The sequence below is a fragment of the Zosterops lateralis genome (assembly GCF_965231275.1).
Source record: "Zosterops lateralis genome assembly, chromosome: 1".
NCBI classification, from domain to species: Eukaryota; Metazoa; Chordata; class Aves; order Passeriformes; family Zosteropidae; genus Zosterops; species Zosterops lateralis.
The window spans coordinates 135,301,754-135,322,573 of record NC_139762.1 but is presented as its reverse complement, the minus strand read 5'-3'; the positions used below and the strand labels follow the sequence as shown (position 1 = coordinate 135,322,573).

Below are 20,820 nucleotides of genomic sequence, written 5' to 3'. Positions count from 1 at the left end.
CACTGACTGAAGAATTATGTGGACATGGAAGCATTTGCTCACAAAGCCACAGAAAAGAATGTCTTTGGCCTTAAGCCAGAACTTTGCTCTGAAGCAAAGTCCATAAGTAAGTTTTCTCCATTTCTACAATACTAGATACCAACTCACTAAGAAAACCCTTAAAAAACTTTCTTCTCTAATAAAGTGTACTCATAATCACTCCTTGATGTATTTTCCAGAAAGGGTACCTCTGTAGCATGTTTTTACTCTTAAATATGCAAATAGGAAAAATATTTAGCATGTTATTAATCTACATATATAAATTTGTGATTTCCATTTGCAAGCTCAATAAGTCACTGTATTTTTTTAGTCATTTAACAAGTTTATTTCTACAAATTATGGCTTAGAAGCAGGTACTGTACATACAAAAATCTGAGAAGACTGATGTGCAGCACGTCATTTCTTTATGTTGTTTATGGGGATAAGTTATTAATTTCAGGGGTATTCATCACATTTCTTAGAGCAGCAATAAATAGGCATTTTACTTTTCATAAAATGTTATTTTATATAGCACGTAATCAATACAAAATTAACTTTTAACAGCACTAGAGTAACATAACCCACAGGTCATTACAGGTTGAGTGTGGTTTTGGAAAATTTTGTATTAGATTTCTGTGCCAAGCTAAGACTGAGTGATTTGCAGGGTCTCCAACATGTCTTCCACTGCCTTCAAAGAGTATTTCGTTTCTTTCTTACTGCGACCTGCAAACTAAACACAGGAAAGAAAAGACTGTTATTTATAAATATATAATAGAAATACCAATAATTAACTCTATTTACTACGAGCTTAAAAACACAAAACTAAACCTCGAAATTTTCATCAGAATACAAGCTGTATCACCTTCTTCCATGAAGCAAAGAAAAAATACTTTCTGTTAAAGAAAGACAGAAAAAATTCTACTTACCAAAATTTACTATAAAATAATCCAGACAACATATAATTAATTATATTTTATGGTTCAAAGTAACTATGAGGGATGACGTTGTACTTGATTGTAGCCTACTATTAAAACAGCAATTTCAGAGAACAACTGAAATAAAGTCTCTCGATAAAGAAAGAAAGCTACAGCTTAATAAATACTAGCAATGGCTTTAGAAAGGAAGGGGTAGAAGGATAGGAAATGCTGACTACCCCATGTTGAACTCAAAAGGGTCTATCTAATGATACTGACAATCCCCATCACTCATCAGCCATATCTAACAGAGGGGATTCATTGAGCAGGTTGGTCTTTAGTCAAACGAAACTCATAACTATTTTTAGTCCACCTGCACTAAAAAGTTTTGCATTTTGGGTTGGGAGAAGTGGCAAAATATTACAGAAACAGTAACTAAAATTCGCTTCTAGTAAAACAGCCAATTCTCTACTTAAATGTTAACATCTAAACACTCAATAAATTTTCAATTTGAAGTTTTTTATTTCAAATAAAAAACTCGCATAGTTAGTCCTTGATTTATAATGTGTCCCTTCTCCCTTGAAATTAACTTAATTTAGCAGACTCTTCATGACCTTTTAAGAAAGATTAAGTCATCAAACTCAGGTAATATCACACCAGCAACAAGCTGCAGGACCTGTTAACCTGCTTTTGACCCTCAGGCTACAATCTAGCATTGTGATTCTCAATCAGCACTGAGTTTTTTAAAAAATAGTCCTGGCAGTGTAAATTATAAGCTACTTCAATCAAATAGTTAGGAGAAATTTTGTTACTGTGACAACACTTTACAGCTTAGAGATGCACTGAAAACACCACATTTTGATGCTCTATATTTCCACGTGATTAACTGGTGTACCAGGTTTTGATTCTAGTAGTACATATAAATACATTCTTCAGGTTGTGCAGTTTCCATAGTGACTGGCAATAGTCAACTTCAGAGGAAAATACAAAATTTCTTAACACATTCCAACGTGAAAGCAGTAACTTCTGCTTATATCTGTTTGAATAAAATAGCCTCTCTTTGTTCACATTAAACAGGCACTTGGAAATTCCAAATTCTTCCACAAAAACAAGCAAGTTTTAAAAACACAAGTCATAAGTTTCAAGTGAATTGTTTCAAACTCAAAGCATCCAGAAATTTAAATAAAAAACACAGAAGCCTAAATATACTGTGGTCAAAAAGCACACTTGGCAAGACACACAGGAAGCATGTAGAGAAGAACTTCAAAATAAGAAAAAGTTTACTTATTCTTGTCATGGACACTGGAAGGAAAATTGACATATGACATTAGTTTTTAAAAATGCTACTTGCTAATTTCAAGAGTGGTTGCCTTCATGATACTGACATGTAGTTTAAGCTGAACAAATAAAACCAAACTCTGCGTCATAACAACCAGAAGCACACTTGGAAATGTAATCACTTCAAATTTGCCCTGACGAACAATTATTTTGTCTATTCAGCCATTACACAGCAATTTGACTGATTGAGCTGGAATCCATTTCTTAAATCATGATTTAATTTTCTGTTTCCCAAATGGTTAGTAACAAAATCACCTCTCTCCAGCCATAAATAAGATGTAGATTGCTAACACAGAAGAGTTTAGCAATGTACCCAAGAAGCATGTATCTGGAAAATTGCTATGAGTAGGATCACATTAAAGATTTTTGTGAGCATTAATCAAAACTCGCCTGCCTCTGCTGAAATGCTTCTACCAGAGGACATGCTAAACCAATTACCTAATTGAAGAGCTCCAGGTAGCCTTATTTTGTTTCGGTGTTAAAGTAACTGTGACTCATGTCCTTAGTTAGAAGAGACAGAAGCTCTTCTCAGGGTCTGCACATATGGAATGATCCAGTTTTCCAGTCGCAGAGCGTAAGTAAGCTTGTAATAATATTAAAACTAATTCTTTGAATAAAGAGTACTTCACTAACTTCTGGAATAAAAGATTAAAATCAAATTTTATTTGGGTCCTTTTTCCACCCAGTCAATTAAATTTAAGAAGCCTGGAGCATAATGACTTTTTTTTTTTCTTTCAGAGGATGTGTTAGCAGCAAGGAATTCCTGCTCCTACAGCAGCCCTAGCTACAAAACCTTTCTGTCTTCCTGAAGAAGTTTACATTTCTCCTAGATTAGACACAGATGAGAAGTACTAATCAGCACAGATGGTTACATATGTAACATCAAATTAAGTATATTAACTAGCTGGAGTGTCAAGTATCTGTGCATTTCAGAAATATTTTAAATTATTCTTTATCACCATGTTTTCCTGTAAAGACAGAGCTGCACAGTCTAACCAACATTGGTGAAATAAGGTTTTCTTTCTATACTCAAACACTGCTTTCCATAGATGACAATAAACTAAGAAGTTCTTCTGATGTCATAGAGGAAAGCAGAGGAAAAGCAAAAATCAAGTGCCAAAGCACACTGCTTGAATGACAGAATAAAGTGAAAGATGGGGACCAGTAAAAATAGTTCCAGTAAATTGTATAGATTTTTTTTTTTAATTAAATAATTAAAAAGCACTTATAGGCAGTCATTTGAAAAAATAAAGGCAGTTTTCCAAAATTACTGAGCAAACTGCTGGTAATTCAAGTTCAAATCCAGACTGAAAATGGGGAAAGATTTCACTGCAAGACAATTGCTCAAAATTAAATTTTTGCATTCATAACTTGGAATTTAAAGTCACAAATTTGTGTAATTTGTACAGACATCCAAACTGGGATTCTAAATTCATCTTGCTCTCTAGAACACGACCACCAGAAAAAATTCATTTAGCAATATGAGAATGTCCAACCAATAAAACAAGCCAATGTCAAACCCAAAAAGCTTTTAAGGCTCTTACTGCACTTTACAGGTGGATAATGCATGAAGAAGATTTATAGAGATCATATAAATATCCAGCTTAAAACTTGTCTAGACATACCCTCCCACTAAGGCAGAAACACCATAAGGGCTTTCCCTGGCACAAGTGACCAAAGTTTCATCCTCAGGGCCAAATGGTGACAATTTCCAACTGCTCAGCTCACCGAGGGAGCAACAAATCAACACTGACTCACAGGGGGAACTGCCACCTCCTGGATCACCTAACACCACTGGCTGGATGTTCTGAGTCTCTGACACAGAGACTGGAGCAGCCAAACACTTCTGCAGCCCTGTAACAAGGTCAGGAGGGCTGGGCTGGGGATGTCCTGCCCAGCTGTGCTCACTAAAGCTTCTTGTGGTTCTTCTGGGGAGAGGAATGGGAATATTTACTCCATTGACTTGCCAGATCCTGGCTTGGGCTTGAATGCTTTCATTTTCTCAAGAGCTGAATTTTCCCTAAGATTCTAATCACACACAGTTCTTTACCTTACATTCCAAACAGCTAAGAAGAGCAGCTAAAGTAGGCTATATATAGATATACACACACATATACATACATATATATCTGCATATGTATGTATGTAGGTATGTATGTATGTATGTATATATGTCAGCTGTGTTAACATGGCCTGTTCTGGTAAGCATCAACCAAAAACGCTTAATGTAGGATCCAGAAGAATTCCACAGAAACAGTAATAAAAATTTCAAACTAAAAGAAAAAAACCCCCCAAAACTCCCAAAACCCCTAATCCTCCTGCACTTAAAAATGCCCCCAGCATTACACCACTCCCCAATAAAATAGTGTTTTATTAGAGACATTATGATGTCAACAGAAAGCCGTGTGGAGAGAAAAGAAGGAAAAGGAAAAAACCAACAAAACAAACAGGTGTGCTTTATCTGAATGTGAATCAGTTAACTAGAAACTGTCATAATTAAGCATCCACTATGTTTAGAACCCGGAGATACCTATTTCCAGGTCTTCTAGGCCATTCCACAGCCATAGCCAACACTGGTTTTAAATTTCCACCCTGTGGCACCCCGAAAGTGCATCCCAGAAGTGCTAACAAGTCTCTACCAGTACTTTGAACTCCAGTCACAATCTTTACTTAAAACATGTGCAAATCCACTCTAATCTAAGCAGTTCATTTTACTAAGATGTAAAACACCGAATAGTGTTTTTTACTAAGATTTCACACATCTTTTAAAACCAGTTATGTTCTGTCAATTATGAAACCATGGTGAATTTCATCCTTTGACAGTTTTTTCTAAGTGTTTGGTTGCTTTGGCTGGATTTGTGTTAGTTTGTGTTTTTTTTTTTTTTTTTTTTTTTTTTTTTTTTTTTTTTTTTTTGTTTTTTGTTTTTTGTTTTTTTTTGTTTTGTTTTGTTTTGTTTTTGTTTTGTTTTTGTGTGGGGAGGTTGTTGGGTTTTTTTTGTTTGTTTGTTTTTGTTTGGTTTTAATCCTGCAATACTTGAGTTTTCCATCTGCACTGTGCTTACAGGAATGTCAGGCATACTTCAAGTTAAAAGAAGGTCTGGTTATTTAAAAAACACCAGACAAAGTAGTTAATTCCCACACACCTTACCATCATGAGCAGGTAAATGGTTTATTAATGAAAAGCAGAAGAGAAATAAACTTTAGGTATGTAAGTATAAAATGCTTCATTACGTCCCCAGAGATACAATGCTCTTCACTGTACAGTGAGAAGCTACAGGGCCAATTAGGAGAAATGGAAAATACCTCTAAGTTGGAATACATCAAAAACACATCAGCCACAAGAAGCTGCACACTTGGCAAGGAATTGAAACGGAGTATGTATTAAGAAAACTGCACTGGCTGTAAAAGGAAAATCTAATTTAATTCCATAATAGATGGTACTTGTAAAAAGGCCATTTGGTAGTATTAACTGTGAAATAGCAGCAACAAGAAAAAAATTAAATATTGGGTTCCAATACTGAAATACTGTAGAGAGAAAGAAGTGTTACATGTATACAAAGTCTTTGCATTTAATATTAATACTTCAGCTCAAAAAAAAAGTTGTGGGGCCAATTGGACAGTATGATGTTGATGTCCAGGATAACTTATATATAAACTTTGATTGGCAGATCATTAAGAATAGCTGTAAAGAGTCAAATAGACATTATATATTTGGGATACAGAGACAGCAGAGCCTATGCACTAAAACATGTTTTCATTCATAGTTATAGAAAGAAATAGAGGCTTAGAATACAATAGGAAATATAAAAGTTTACACAATTTTTCAAAAAGTTGGAAAGACTCCCGATGACTTCAGCAAGCTTTGATTATGGTCTACAAAGTCCACATTTTCACAACTCAGTCAGCCTTTTTCTATAAAACTATAGAAAACTAACTTCAGTCACAAATACTCAGGCAATTAAATATGATTTTGAAAGGTTAGAGTAAACTCAAGGAAAACAAAAATTCTAGAATTTTCATTTGTTTTCTAGTAAAAGAGAAGTGGATAACAAAGTCACTCTAAGAATTAAGACATACCAAGCTTTACCAAAACAGCTGTAGAGCCAAGTCATGGAGGTCAGTATTACAGTAATGTACATTCAGTTAATGTGAGTAGGAAAAATCTGTTTGAAACTATTAAGTAAATGATAGTAATTAATAACAGTAAAATATCAACCTTATATTAATCAAGGTTTCCAGGAAATCAAACAGAAGCCGAATGTAAAAAATCCAAGCAGATTATGCTGATTTACATGTCATATTTAACCTTTTGAACAGCAGTGGATAAAAGTGATGAAAAGAACAATAGAACATGTTAAGAATATCATAAAGCAATGAAGTACTAACCTGGTATGCTCTGTTTATTTGGTTTGCTGCCCAGCTGGCATATTTCATATTATCTTTTTTCATTTTTGCACTTGCTTTTGGATTGGAGGCAATATGACTGGCAGACTAGGAATACAATAAAATAAAAATAAAATTCAGAGTAATTATAAAATTTATGTGCATGAAATAAGCTGAGAACTTTCAGCATCCTTACAGTCCAAGCACCATGCACAGTGATAGTGGAAAAAGTAAAAAAAAAATTTAAAAATTACTGGCAAACAGCATCCAGATAAGGATTAGCTAGACTTTTTAAACTATTACTTTTCTATTTAAAGCTACATTAGACTTCAGTTCAGTTGTGTACTGAGTTAAGAACCACACTGGGACATGATCAGCTAATCCAATTTGCTTTTCTTAAAGTGAGAGTTATGAATTAGTTTTCCACATTCAATTTGTCCCCACAGACAACATAAAACACATCACTTGTATGTCCAAACTGCCATTAAAAACATGACATTTTTCCCAGTAGCATCAGAAAACACATTTTAAAGCAGGTAAGACTCTACATAAAATACGCCCACCATCACCTCCAAGGAGAAAAAATATTACTTAAGAATCAAAGAGAGTTTTTTACTTATAAAAATAAAGCCACTATGCAAGGAATCACTGTTACTGTGCTGGTGCTTTTTAGCAGTTCATCATCCTCTAGAAATGAGCTTGTCTTTAAATCCTTTTTCAAGCAGTTACCTTCCTGTGCCAATAACTGTAATTCTTTTGAAAATACAGACAAGACTTCACCTTTAAGAGCACTTCAGTAAGGAGTAGTTACTAGCACATAATTATCCATACTCCAAATGTATGTAACATACTCTGTATTTAAAAGCGGTGTTAATAATCTGAGCTATTAAGTTAAAAATCAGGGAGAAAAAACAAAACAGCAAATGGCAAAGGATGATACACATGCATAAACATATTCAAAATGATAACAGGGAAAATCTATAATCATGCTTACCATGTAAAGTCCAAACAGAGCTCTCATATTTCTGTTGTTCAGCTTCAGTGCTTGTGCAAAATACTTTCTTGACAGCTCAAGGTTTTCAAGCCCCCCCTGAGTGTATTTAACCTGTAAAAATCGGAACCTCCTGAAACTTGCGTGTCATTCATACCTCAGGCATTCACTCTGAAGCAATGATATTACAAAAATTCACTCCAGGTTTGTTTCACATAACGTTTCAAATCAGATGATGTCTATCAAAGGCCAAATACTGGCCTGGGAGAAATCCAAGTTCTTCACAATATATGCATTTAAAAATATTTAACTATAGGAGAAACAAACCCAGCATTAATTTCATTAATGGACTGCTACAAAATTAAAAAGTAATTATTTTTCACCTATAAATATTTGAAACCTTGGGACTGTTCCTTATGTAAAGCAGCACAAACTTTAAATCTAAATTCTGAGTACTAGAAATCCATACTGACACAATGTTCCCACAGCATGCATGAAAACAGCTCACAAAACTACACAATGCCTTTCATTATGTATTCAAAATAGCACACAAAGTTTAGAGGATTACTCCATTGTTTTTCTACTCATTTTTCCAGATATTAGATCAACAAAAAGAGGGATAAATACTAGAAGATATGCTTTAAAGTCTTTCTATGAGAAAGCTACTTAGGCTTTCAAGTTTCAATGTCAATTTTATCCATGTTAACTAAATAAAACCATTCTAAGCAGTTAACAGTAAAATTTAGGAAAAAAATATAATCTGGAAGAAAGGATGAATTCAAATGGCTAAAACCTTGAGCTCAAACTTCCAACTTTACCTCTAGTTTTTACCTCTCTTGCACTAGTGCTCCTTCAGGCAGAATTTGGTATGTGGATTCCAAGATCTGAGTCCACAGTAACAGGCTATATAATAACCTCCTGGGCAGCTTTGGTGTAGAAAAGTTTAACTTCTCATGCACTTTATTTGAAAAGTGCATGAGAAGTTATCTTCAACAATTCCTGCCCTCTTACATTTAGCTTAGTCACACACTGTGACTGAGTCACTGAGAAGAAACCAGCTTTCAGAACATGTTCCTTCTATGAGATGTTACCATTCTCTGTGAACTCTTTTAAATCTCCTAGGGAAAAATTAAAGAAACCATTTTCACCACTTCTGTAACATAAAAACAGAAAATGTAATCAAACAATTGATTTTTCTGAAATACCTACCTCAGCATATTGTTGACAATATAAGTGGTTGTGTGGATTAGTCATCATAAGCTCCTCTAAGCAGAAGGCTGCCTTTGCATAGCTGAGGAATACAAAAAACAGTGATAAAATGAAACAGGAGTACATAGCTCTTTGGTTCAGATTTTTTACAGCACAATAAAAAGTCTTACTTTTCCCCATAAAATCACATGATTCACAAATAATAAAAATGTTTAATTTTAAAATGATGTTTAGAACCAAGTTACTATTTTTACATCATAGACAGGGGAAAAATACACAAAATCTAAAGGTCTAGGTATAAATGGAACAGCTCATGAAAAATATTTAATAAACTAATCTCATTAATAAGTGCCAATTCTTATCAGCAAGAATGATGAATAGAAACATGTATTAGGTACTGTAAGCCATGGAACTGACTACAAAACAATTCTTTTCTTTCCTAAGAAAATTCAGCTACCTGAGGATTCATAAATACAGCTACTGATCACAGCATTTACACTGTCAATTAGCTTTACCTACCAACAGTCAACCACAGAACTAAGATAAAAAACTGAGATAAAAAGAACAGTTTTAAAATTTAAACAGTTCAAATCTATGTATGAAAATATGAAAATAGCATCAGACCTCTCCAAACAGGCAAATCCTTACCATTTGAAAAGGCTAGTCCTTGAGATTTTTAGTGAAAGCTTTCAGAAATAATTAAGAAGTCAAGCTCAAAATGCAGGTTTATTGAGAAGAATCTTAGCTTCATAATCTTTCAAATAATAGAATTGTCTGCAGAACTTGCATCATCTAGAGATATGTGATAGCACTATTGCACAGTTTATATGATAGGATTCCAAAATTCAGAAATACAAGACTTATAATGACAGTGTGGGTAGATATTTAATATCACAGTAAAAGCAATTTAGCAATTATGAGACCCTATTAAACCATATTATCTGTAAAATCTTGTATCCTAAAACAAATAACATTGTGGTTTTCTCCAGTGCATGTTATGATAGTCATGTATTAATATCATTTATTAATCTAGAGATAAGAGAGTAGCTACCTCATTCCCCAAAAGCAGAAGCCAGAGTGCTCATTGCAGAACAGGGTAGAACTGAGGACTGTGTAAACCTTGTACATCTACATGTGTTTATGCACAACCATGAAAACATGGTCATTTCACAAGCCCCGTGACTTGTGACCCTGATAAAACATATAAGCTGGTGAATTGCCTTATTTTTTTAAATTTAACTTTTAGTTGCTTTTAGCCAATTTTCCCTATTATCAAAATAATAATAATGATGCTCATGGAAGTATAGTGAGTACAGTGAATTCTTCCAACAAGCTGAAATTCTACACATTGCTTTTTACTGGAATTAGAGACCAAAACAAATACAAGCAAAAGTAATTTCTTTCTTGAGTTTTATTGCACAATTTCATAATAAAGATTATAGGAAAAAAACCCCAATAATGGGATATGTATGTTTGCACCACTCTATCATTCATTTTCATACTGACAGATTTGACAAGCTTAAATATCTTTCTAGCCAATTTTTTTTTAGTAGCTATTTTCTTGGACAAGTGGCTGATAGATTTCCCCAAAGAAATGGAAATATGGGTATTAAAATTCTAGTTTATTCCTGAAGTCACCATTTAAAAGAGTTTAATAAGTATTTTCTTTGAGAATGGTGTGTGAGGAGAGGTGACTGGGGAACAATTTTTTCCTCACAGTGAGAATGGCTATTTCTTCCTTGACAATTTGATTCTTTTACCACCCTCTGAAAAGGAAAGAAGGAAACAATGTGATATAATTCAGGCTGGGCTGAAGAACCAAAGAAAGAGGGGGAAAAAAAAGATATGCCTTTGGGTGGAGGTTTGAATTAATGCTGTGATATTAGAAAACTTGCACTAAGGCTTTGAGTTAATCCTCTCACACTGGGATTTCCTCCTGTCACTACAGCAATAAAAAAAGCTAACAAAAAACATTAAATATCCAATAAGCAAGTTCCTACAACACTCAGCATTCTTCATCGCTTTGGGTTTTGTACCCAGGCGACCAAATGCCTCCAACCCTGAATCCATGTTTTGCTTTGTGGGTTTTTCTTTTAAAGGTTACTACAAGTTCTGGGAGAGGTAAGCTAAAAGAAAATTGGAATATTGGTTGCTGTGATGAATTGATTTTAGAAGGAAAGAATTTAACATCTCTAACAAGTAAAATATATATAACTTGTAAGAAAAATTATGGGAAATAAGTGCTGTTCTCTGCTGCACTCAAACCACTTCTTTTAAACATCAGGTTTTTAACTAATACTGAAACATACAGGTAATTAAGTAAACAATTCTTGTCTGAAAAACAAATGCCTTCTTAAAGTATTTGGTAGCCAAATAACCTTGGTAATTATTTCCAGTTGAGGCCCAGTATACTGGAGATGAGACAGCATACTTTGTAACACTAGTACTTAAAAAAAATCACTGAGGTTTTTGACTTACACAGACTGGGTTTCAAATTAACGGTTTTTATGTGAACGTAGCAAATGACTTACTCATGTTCATTGATGTAAAGTTCTGCAAGTTCATGCCAAGCTTCTTGGTCACCAACAAATCTGTACAGAGAATACAAGAGAGGGAAAAAGGAAAAAAAGAAAGAATGTGGAAGGGATTCTGTAAATGACGAGCACTGAAGCAAAAGCGTAAATTAAATGCAAATTCCACTTTAATTAAAAAGATTTATCAGAATAGCAAAACACAATCCGTATTCTTGTAAGACACTCACTGTTCCAGATACTCATTCAGCTCTCGGATGGCCTCGAGATTTTTCCCCTGGGCTTTTCGAATGGCAATCTTACGCTTTCTTGCTGCCTATGGGTTGACATTAATAAAGGATTAGGCTTCATAATTCCCTGGGTTTTTGTAAGGAAAGCAATTTGACTGTGCAAATTATTATCTCAATACCAGTGGAATTCCACTGCACAGACACTGCTAAGTTGAAGTTTATAAACATACCCTATGACATCCCACTGAGAGACTGAAAACCTCTTCTTACAATCACATTATGTATGCTTTTCTTTGGAGGCACAAACTGTATGCATTATTTCATTCAAATAAATGACTGTCCAGATTCTGATAATTACAAAACAGCAGGGGATGCTAATCTTCAGCCATTCTGATCCCCACCTTGTCATTCACAAGATCCATGACTGTAGAGGAGAGATGGTGACTGAGTCCTAGAAAACACCACAGATTCATCTTGGTTGTCTCTGTATTAGCATGGCTTTCAGCCATTACAAAATATTCTTGTTGGAGTGCTGAACAGCACCTTTAGCTAATGCTAAATACACATCAATTTTCCTAAACAAGTCTCTCATCATTCTTGGAGCACAAAGTAGGCTCTGCAATGTAAAGGGAGTATAAAATAGCCATTTAAATGGCAAAAGCTGAGTGGTACTTTGATATGTGGGTAGAAAATGTATTTCAACTTAAACAATATAGAAATGAGTTATAAGAATTACAATGTATTTAAATTTTGAAGTTCATAAAAGGTGTCAGGGACCACAAGGAGGAAATATATAGAAGATTGTAATAGCTGATTATGCTGTATTTTAATCCAATATTCCAGCTTCTGAATGATGCTGGTTACAGTTTTCAGGCCTGTAGGTGTTGTCAGTCTTACAGATTATTCTGAGCTGGAAGGGACCCACAAGGATCTCACCAAGTCCAACCTTTAAAAGAATGGTCCATATAGAGATTGAACTTGTGTCCTTGGTGTTATCAGCACCATGTTCAAACCAACTGAGTATCAACATACACTTGAGGTGTGATTCAAAACAAAGGAACCTTCCCAGATGGGAGCAAACAGCGTATCTCAGCCAGCCAGAAAGTCATCAGAGCAGAAATCTGACAGAATGGAAGGCAAATACAATCCCAGCATAACGTAACTCAAAAAAGGAATGGCACATCAGCTTCCTTCCTTGCCCCTAATGCCTGTGCTCTTGGGTGACCACAACCACTGTGGTCAGATGTGAGGCAACAGACAGTCTGGTGCCCATGATGTCTACATGTACACACACTCTCCTCTATGCCATTTCTCCATGAGGTAATATTAATGACAAAAAATATAAAGCACACCTCTCTAGTAATTTAGTCCCACTGTTTATCACCTTCACAGCTCTCATCCTATTTCGTATCTTATAAAGAGTTTATGAAGCTGGGTATCACCTTTCAGAAGCCTTGACAGGACAACTCTTGAACAAAATCCTTAACAATTTTAATCTTTGAATTTCACAGGCTCTGAAATCAATTTCTTCATGATGAACCCTAAGTTCACAGTCACATATACCCTGGGAGAGTTCTTGTATAGTTATAGCATTTTAAACATAACTACTCTCCTAAATATTTTTTTATCCTTTAATCCATTTGAACAAATCAATTGCTCCCAAAACAAGACAGTGATAGATCAGCTCAAGCACCAAAACAGAAGAGACAGAAATGCTTCTGACACTAAGTTCATTCTTTCTAATTCATCCCCTTTATCTCCCTCACAAACAGATATTTAATGGAAATTCAGTGAAAACAATTCAAGTGAGGAAAAAAATATTTCACCCTTCTGATTAAATGTAGGACACAGGCAGAGAGAAGCGTCATCAGGGGCCAAATTAGAACACAAGCAGTGTGGTTTCCACTGCTTCTCTGTCAAACTGCAACCTGTGAAGTTACATACATCATTCTGTTTTTACTGGGAGACATCTGGCTAAAAGCCATAACTGGAAATTTTAACTGCTGACACATTTATCACTGTAACAATAACACACTTCCTATTTTAGCTATTTTAAAAATAAAGATAACAGCATAATTAAACTCATTTTCTTTAAATTCAAAAGGAATAATCCCACATGCTTATCAGGCTGGTATAATAAACAAAACCACAAAACAACAATCAAAAAAACCTCAACCAAAACCATTGTTTGCTGTCACATTTTATGTGGTTCTCAAGGCGTTTGTAAAGCAGGTCACCCCCTTCTATGGTGGGAACACCAGGGCAGTGTTAACCCTCTACCCAAAGCTGACATTATCCACAGCCCAGTGACCTGCCCACTGAGCCTGAAACATGAAAAGAGAGAAAGTGGGGATAACAGCGTGCACAGCCACAGGAATGCATCAAGCAATTAATTACAGCCCAGGAAGACAGAAGGGTTTTGCAGGTAACAGACTATCGACTTTATACATGCAGCTTTTCAAATGTAGCTCTTGGATTAACAACTGGGCAACTGGGTAATGTTCAAAATTTAAAGAAATCAAGAGTCTGATTAAAGTAAACCCTTGAGAACTAAAATAATCTATTAAATATATAAAATCAATCAATTCATATGACAACTTAATTTGTAATGGCAAACAAGAACAGTCTATGTAAATCACTCTCCTCTCTGTTTCTAATGCAACTCCTTCAACTGCATCCAAGTCAGTCCTCCAAGAGGCTGGAAACAGATTTTTTCCATGGCTGCTTTATTTCTTAACCACAGCACTCCCAAGTAACATAAATCACCAGTGCCTCAAGACATTAATTAATGAAAAGCTATAACTATTTCTAGTCACAAACAGAAGCTGATGTTTACCTATAGCAAGCATGTAACCCACTGCAATCAAATAACAAGGACAAAAGCAATACATGTAATTAACAAATTCTGGTGGTAGCACCTAAGAATTACATGAGTTACATACACATTTGACAGAATCTCTCTGCTGCACCAAAGCCATGAAATTTCCTCAAAATTACACTTTTACAACTTTTAAAACTTCCTTTTTTAATCCACCTTTCTCATCACCAAAAATACAACAGCATCTGGGCTTGAAATCTGCACTCTCTCCACCCTCAAAAATGCTGGGAAATAAGTTTATTTACAGAGAACTCCAAGTTTACAAAAGAGAGGCTCAGCCACTCAAAACAGTGCTGACATCCTGAGGAAGAACAAAATGTTGTCTAGCAGCACAGAATTTCTGAAAGTCTTTAAAAGCACTGGAAAGAATTCAGTGAGAATGTAGAGGTTTTTTTAAAGCAGATTCTAACTTTTTCCATCACATGAGTAAAATCATAAGGCCAAGAAATATGCAGAGAGGTGTTTAGTAGATCTGTGATTCACAGGAATGATATGACAGGTAGAAAAATAAAGACATGAAAATAAACTACTATTGTTTTTAATGGTATTCGGACTACTCTCCTATCTGACTTCCTATTCCTAGTTTTTCTCGGAATCATAAAGTCTATCAGTTTTAAAATAAAAATAAAATTCAAAAATTCCAGTAATCAGTACTTTATATATGTACATAATATATATATGTATATAAATATATACAAAAGGGCCTGCATTACAACCAAAACATGGGCCAGTTTTTGTCCTGTAAACTTCCAGTTCTTTTCTCATTTATATTGCCCCTGAGCTCACTATGTGAGTCAGCTCAAGTGCTGCTGTGTGCTCATCCTGAGGACAGCATAGCAACTAACAACAATTTACACTCATAGTATCATTTTTTTCTTTATTTCCATACAAATTAAACAATTTTTTTTCTTTACTGCACAGAACCACTGCTAACACTAACAACCACTCTAGCATACAAAGATAGTTACTTGTTAAGTAAAGCCAGACTCACACCAATTTTACAGAAGCTTTACCAAGCATTCATATCGTATTTCCAATTTATTACCTGTCTTACAACCAGATGATAAAAGAAAACCAGGCATTATGTTAAAGGCCCTCTTTACCAAAAACTTCACATGTCAAAATATAAACTCGTTTTTAGAGGACCTACTGCAGGATACTAAAAAACTGCAAAATGCAGAATACAAATCTGTTCCATTATTAATTTCAAGTCCACCAAGAATATTCTTGAGAACTTTTTTTTTTAAATACAGGGACTTGAAATTATTTTGATGTCTAAGAAGCCCACTAAAACAGTCACAAACAATTACATTGATAAAGATTTAAAAAATAGCATTCAAGGGTTACATTTCAGTTCTTCACATCACAACATTAAGACTTTCTAGAACAAGCTTCATACAAAAAACAACTCAACCTTCTGTATCCTTCCACCTTAAGTAAAAAGAAAAAGGCAAAACCACCACTGCTGTAACAAGATCAGGAGAATTGACCACGCAGATACTATGACACAGATTTCCCCCTCAACTTTCCAGAGTTTAAAGCAAAACACTGGAATGGTTATTGGCTAATTCTGTAAATCCATAATTCTTAATGGAAAGATATATGCATCTTAAAGAAATACTTAAAGAATCAGTATCATATGGACTAAGCTACTTCAGTATGCACAAATTCATTAAGGAGTGAAGCTTTTTAAGGTATTTCTTTTAATGTCTAGTAATTCCCAATCTGGTATAAGAACTAATCCTCCATTTGTCATGATTCTTTTTAATTAGCATTAAGTAGACTCAAAATGAAGTGAGGACTTGAACATTTATCAACTTCTGCATTTCAATAGTAAAACATACCGAGAGTCTAACATTGTTCTAAATTTCATGACTGTAAAGTATTAGTAGGAGAATCTTCAGGGATTAAGACCCCTAGGAAAGGAAGAATTTCTTATCTGTATAACTACTACAGCATTAAACATATGATCTTTTTCATCTTAACAAGAAATTTTTTCTTTCTTTTTAACATTTTAGAAAATATGTATTTGGTCTAACAGTTTGATACATTGAAACATTTTCCTTCAAATTGCAATATGAGAATCAAAACAGAAGTGTCAACAGTTACAACTAAGGCACAAGGAAAAATTACACAGATGTCAAAAATAGCACACAATCAAAAACAACCACAATAATGAATTTATTTTTACCAGAATTCTGATTTTTTTCAAAGTTAGTCATACAAGACAGTTAAATCTTGCACACCTATGCAGGCACAGAGCTACTGGGTTGAAGCTGCTCCTTTAAGGATAACGTCAAAGCAAAACATAACTTTTTGTATCCAATAAACAACCTATAAAGTCTAACACCAGCATAGAGAAAATTGTTAGAAGCTGTACAGGCTGAAAAGCTAAAGCCTGGAATCAGCAAACACAAAAAATGTTATATACCAACAAAAAGTAAGAACAGTTTACACAGAGGAAAGTAAGGCTTCCCTTATCTAGTGGAGTTCTTCAAGCAGTCTCTAAAAGTCATCTTTGTAAAAAGATGTAAAGTCATCTTTGACTTATAAAATAATTTCAACAAAATGCCTCACCGTGAAGCTGAAATCTCTGAAGGAAACTAAAGTTACCACAGTCTAATAGGGGAAGGTCTTCAGATGGATAAATAAGTCAAAAGATACAGAGAAAAGAGTTCTCTGCACTGAGAATCCCAGAATCACTTGTATTAAAAACCACTGCTCAGCACTCTTGATAAGAGATCTAACAAGGAATTAATAGTGCTGTAAAGTTAGATGTTGATAAGGACTTATTTAAGTATAAAGAACAAAAGACAACAGCAAAGAATAGCATTCACAATAATGAATCTTAATGAATACTTTTACCGGCACAATAAAATAACCTGTGAAATTTAATCTACATAAATGGCTGCATATAGGGTCAAACAATACTAATTTAATGCACACAGAAAACCTGTCTGAATTTGTCTGGTTAAGAGGAAGATACTGGACTTACAATAAACAGCTCTATAAAACATCAGTTCAGTGTTCAGAAACCATCTTAAAAAAAAATCCCAAAACCCTCCCCCAAAACCCCAAACCGTGATATTGGAGTTATCAGACAAGAATACAGAAGAGACACATCCATGGCATCACTTTGAAAGTCTATAATGCTCTTTCATTTTTAATACTGACTGTTCAGTCCTCTCGTTTCTCACTCAAATATAGGAAATATTTCCAAATATTGGAAAAAGCACAGAAATGACACAGAGAACAGCAGCAGAGTTTAAAGGCACAGAATGGCAACAAGAACAGCTTCACATTAGGACTTAGCTGAGAGGGAAGGAAAGTGCAAAAGATCTCTAAAGTCATGAGCATTAATAAAGTGAAAACAACTGCTGAAAGTAACAGACTAATCCAGAGGCATTAAATAAAATTGTTAGATTGAAGGTGTGGAAAAAGAAAAAAAAAAGCACAAATGGGAGACCTTCCCAATCCATTAAAAATTACAACATTTAATTTCTCAATTATGTAGTAAATGTACACATGGCAAACTTAAGTAAGTTTAAAAAAAATCTATGCAGAAATTTTATGAAGAGTCATTAAGAACAGAGTTATCGCTTTTGGCACAGAAAAATCGCAAGACGAAAATGAATAGAAACTGGCAGAACAGACCACAGCATACAGTCATTGCCCTGCTCTTACACACTTCTGTATCTGCAATAAATCAAAGCCAGACATAGGACAAGTCAAATGGACTTTTGCCACAACTGCAGTACAGCTGCTCTTCTGTTCTCAAATACTTAATTTCAAGCAACAAAATCTCCATCAACATTTAGAAGTGCTACATGCATAAAACATGGGAAAAATGGTGGAATGCACTCTGCTCTCTCACTTCACAAACCATGACTGAACAAGAAGCAAAAAAACCCCTGTAATAGTAAATGATGCTCTGTCAAAAGCAAAACTCCATTTTTTTAGGACCACACAGTGCCAGCTTACCCATCAGTTCTCATTGGGAACTAACTGAAGTAGCAGCTGCCATTCTTCACAACTCTCACCAACTCTATCCTATGTCAGACACAAGCTATCTTTTTTGATTCCCTTTAAAACTACCACTGTACACACCTATGTCTAGGTCTAGTTCTGTCTTTTCTGGCAGCATGGCCAATATATTTAAGGAAACATACATGTCACCTCAGAAAATCCTCCCCATAAGTAGATTTGGTGAGCAGTTTTCCCTTTTGCAACTTAGAGCATCCTGTAGATAAAGGTACAAAGCTGCAAGATCTTCACAGGAGGTCTCTGTTAAAAATGAATTGACAGCTACTGCAGCAGTTTTAAGGAATTATCACAGTTTGGATGATACACAGATACCCAGTGCTCAAACTCAGTGCTCATTATCCTTATCTTATTTAGTGGAGACAAGGAGGTAGGGAAAGAAAGATTATCTGTACAGTCAAGATGGTAGTATAGCACAGAAAGAGATAAAAGATATTCATGGTATATAATTGCTGCCTATTTATGTGATACTAAGTACTAAGATTTTGCTCTGAATCTTTCTAGCATTCTGGATTCCCAGAGTTCTTCAACCACCTCCTGTGCCTCTTCTGAAATATGTCAGCTCATCTATGAAAAGAATCTCAAACGAGTAAGAGAAAGGGTAACTTCATGTGACCATATGCATACACTCATTCCTGCCTGGTCCTATAGAGTTGATGGGAAAACCATCTTACTATGAAAATTTTAAATTCCTCATTCACATAATTATATTAGTAAACCCATGATGGTAATGAGACTATCCAGAGGTCCTGAGCTAAGGCAGCATACAGAGTGTCTTGCATGAAAAGCTTGGTTGAAAAAGTGGCAATAAAAACAACTGAAGAATTACCCTAATAAGGACTCTAGATTTTCTACGGATTAGAATCAGGGCAGAACTTTGTGCCTTATCTCACTTTCATCTGGTGCTGATCAAGTGCTCTGCAATTTTCTTGATGGCTGAGCTGAATAATCAGGAGAAACTGCAGGTGCACTAGGATGACACTGGAGTGGGTTAGACACCAATCTTGAATACATGAACTCAATTTCCCTTCTCACCAACAAGCTTCTCTGCTCTGCTGAACAGACCACCTTGTTCATCAGCCCGACTGATGAAAAATATTTAGCTAACTAAAAGCTTTTCCTCCAAAGCAGAGCAGGATAAGGATTTGTCAATGAAACTCATAAAGAGCAAAAACAAACAAAAAAGTCCTTTCTACTAACACTCCTAAAAAAACAATAACTCTATCTTGTTCTGAGAATCAGAATAAGCATTTTATCTGAAGATCTACAAACAAATCAATCACTCTCAGCATCACTATAAACATTTTCAATTGGACACTACATGAAATTTTAATAAAAAGAGCCCTGTGATAGAAAATACTATGCAGCTTTAGTAAGAGGAATGTCAGCTTCACTTCTAACACACCATCATTACAACCAAAAGAGACAAGAGTGGAAAAGAGTATAAATTTTACCCTATTGAAATGTATGCAAGTTATGCATTTCACAAGAGTCACGTTTCATTCGTTCAAGTCTTTAGAAAAGAGACTATTACTCAACATCTACATGCTTTGAAAAATGAAACAAAATCTCTGAGGTGACATTTACATTTTTCCATTGTCAAATGAGATATCTTTTTCAGCAAGTAAGTGCAGAGTGAGATAGAACTTAGAGATGATCATATTTTAAAAATAAAGACTATTTTGAATTCTATCCTAGAAATTAAGTAATTACTGTTATCTTAATTTCAGCAACAAAACGTCATATGAAAGTGGAAATGTCCATTACACAGTTTGAGTTCAAACTTTACTTTTTATAATGGAAATTTCTGCTATGTGTCTAAAAGAAGTAACTTTTTACAAAAATCTTTTTCCATGCTACGTTCTGATCAGTCAATGCAAGGTACGATTTTTGCATGATTTGTGTGAACCAATGTCTACGTTTCACTTAAAGCATTTGCCAAAACATTTAATGTATATAAGCAACTCCATGTGTCAGCAGACCAGAAAACATTTCTATAAAGTCAGGTGAATGCCAAGACAAACTCAGCAACAGTTGCTTTTCCAAAATCTTGAAATATTTATTTTCTACAGCAGCCACATGTGTGCTTGGAAATAATTAACAGGTAAATGACAAAGAAATCTACACATGACAATGATCAAAGTTTTTTCATTAACTTTCACTCTTTACATGCGAGCCTTACCCAACCAATTCTAGTTATATAGAAGGAACTTTCCTTTGCATTTAACATTCTCCAATTCTATTACCAGAACTTAAGAAATCCAACCACACAACTGTTCTAATATTT

General features: G+C 34.7%; 1 protein-coding gene across 1 annotated transcript in view; it reads right to left on the bottom strand.

Moving 5' to 3' along the window:
* Window positions 1-320: 320 nt before the first annotated feature.
* EMC2 (ER membrane protein complex subunit 2) overlaps window positions 321-20,820 on the bottom strand; it is a 36,599-nt gene continuing 16,099 nt past the window's right edge. Inside the window, exons 6-11 of the mRNA XM_083861965.1 lie at window positions 11,615-11,700; window positions 11,385-11,444; window positions 8,854-8,935; window positions 7,648-7,758; window positions 6,657-6,761; window positions 321-748 (exon numbers count right to left, since the gene is read on the bottom strand). Of these exons, the coding sequence (XP_083718091.1) occupies window positions 662-748; window positions 6,657-6,761; window positions 7,648-7,758; window positions 8,854-8,935; window positions 11,385-11,444; window positions 11,615-11,700 (531 nt within the window). The 3' untranslated portion in view covers window positions 321-661. The remainder of the gene's footprint in view (window positions 749-6,656; window positions 6,762-7,647; window positions 7,759-8,853; window positions 8,936-11,384; window positions 11,445-11,614; window positions 11,701-20,820) is intronic.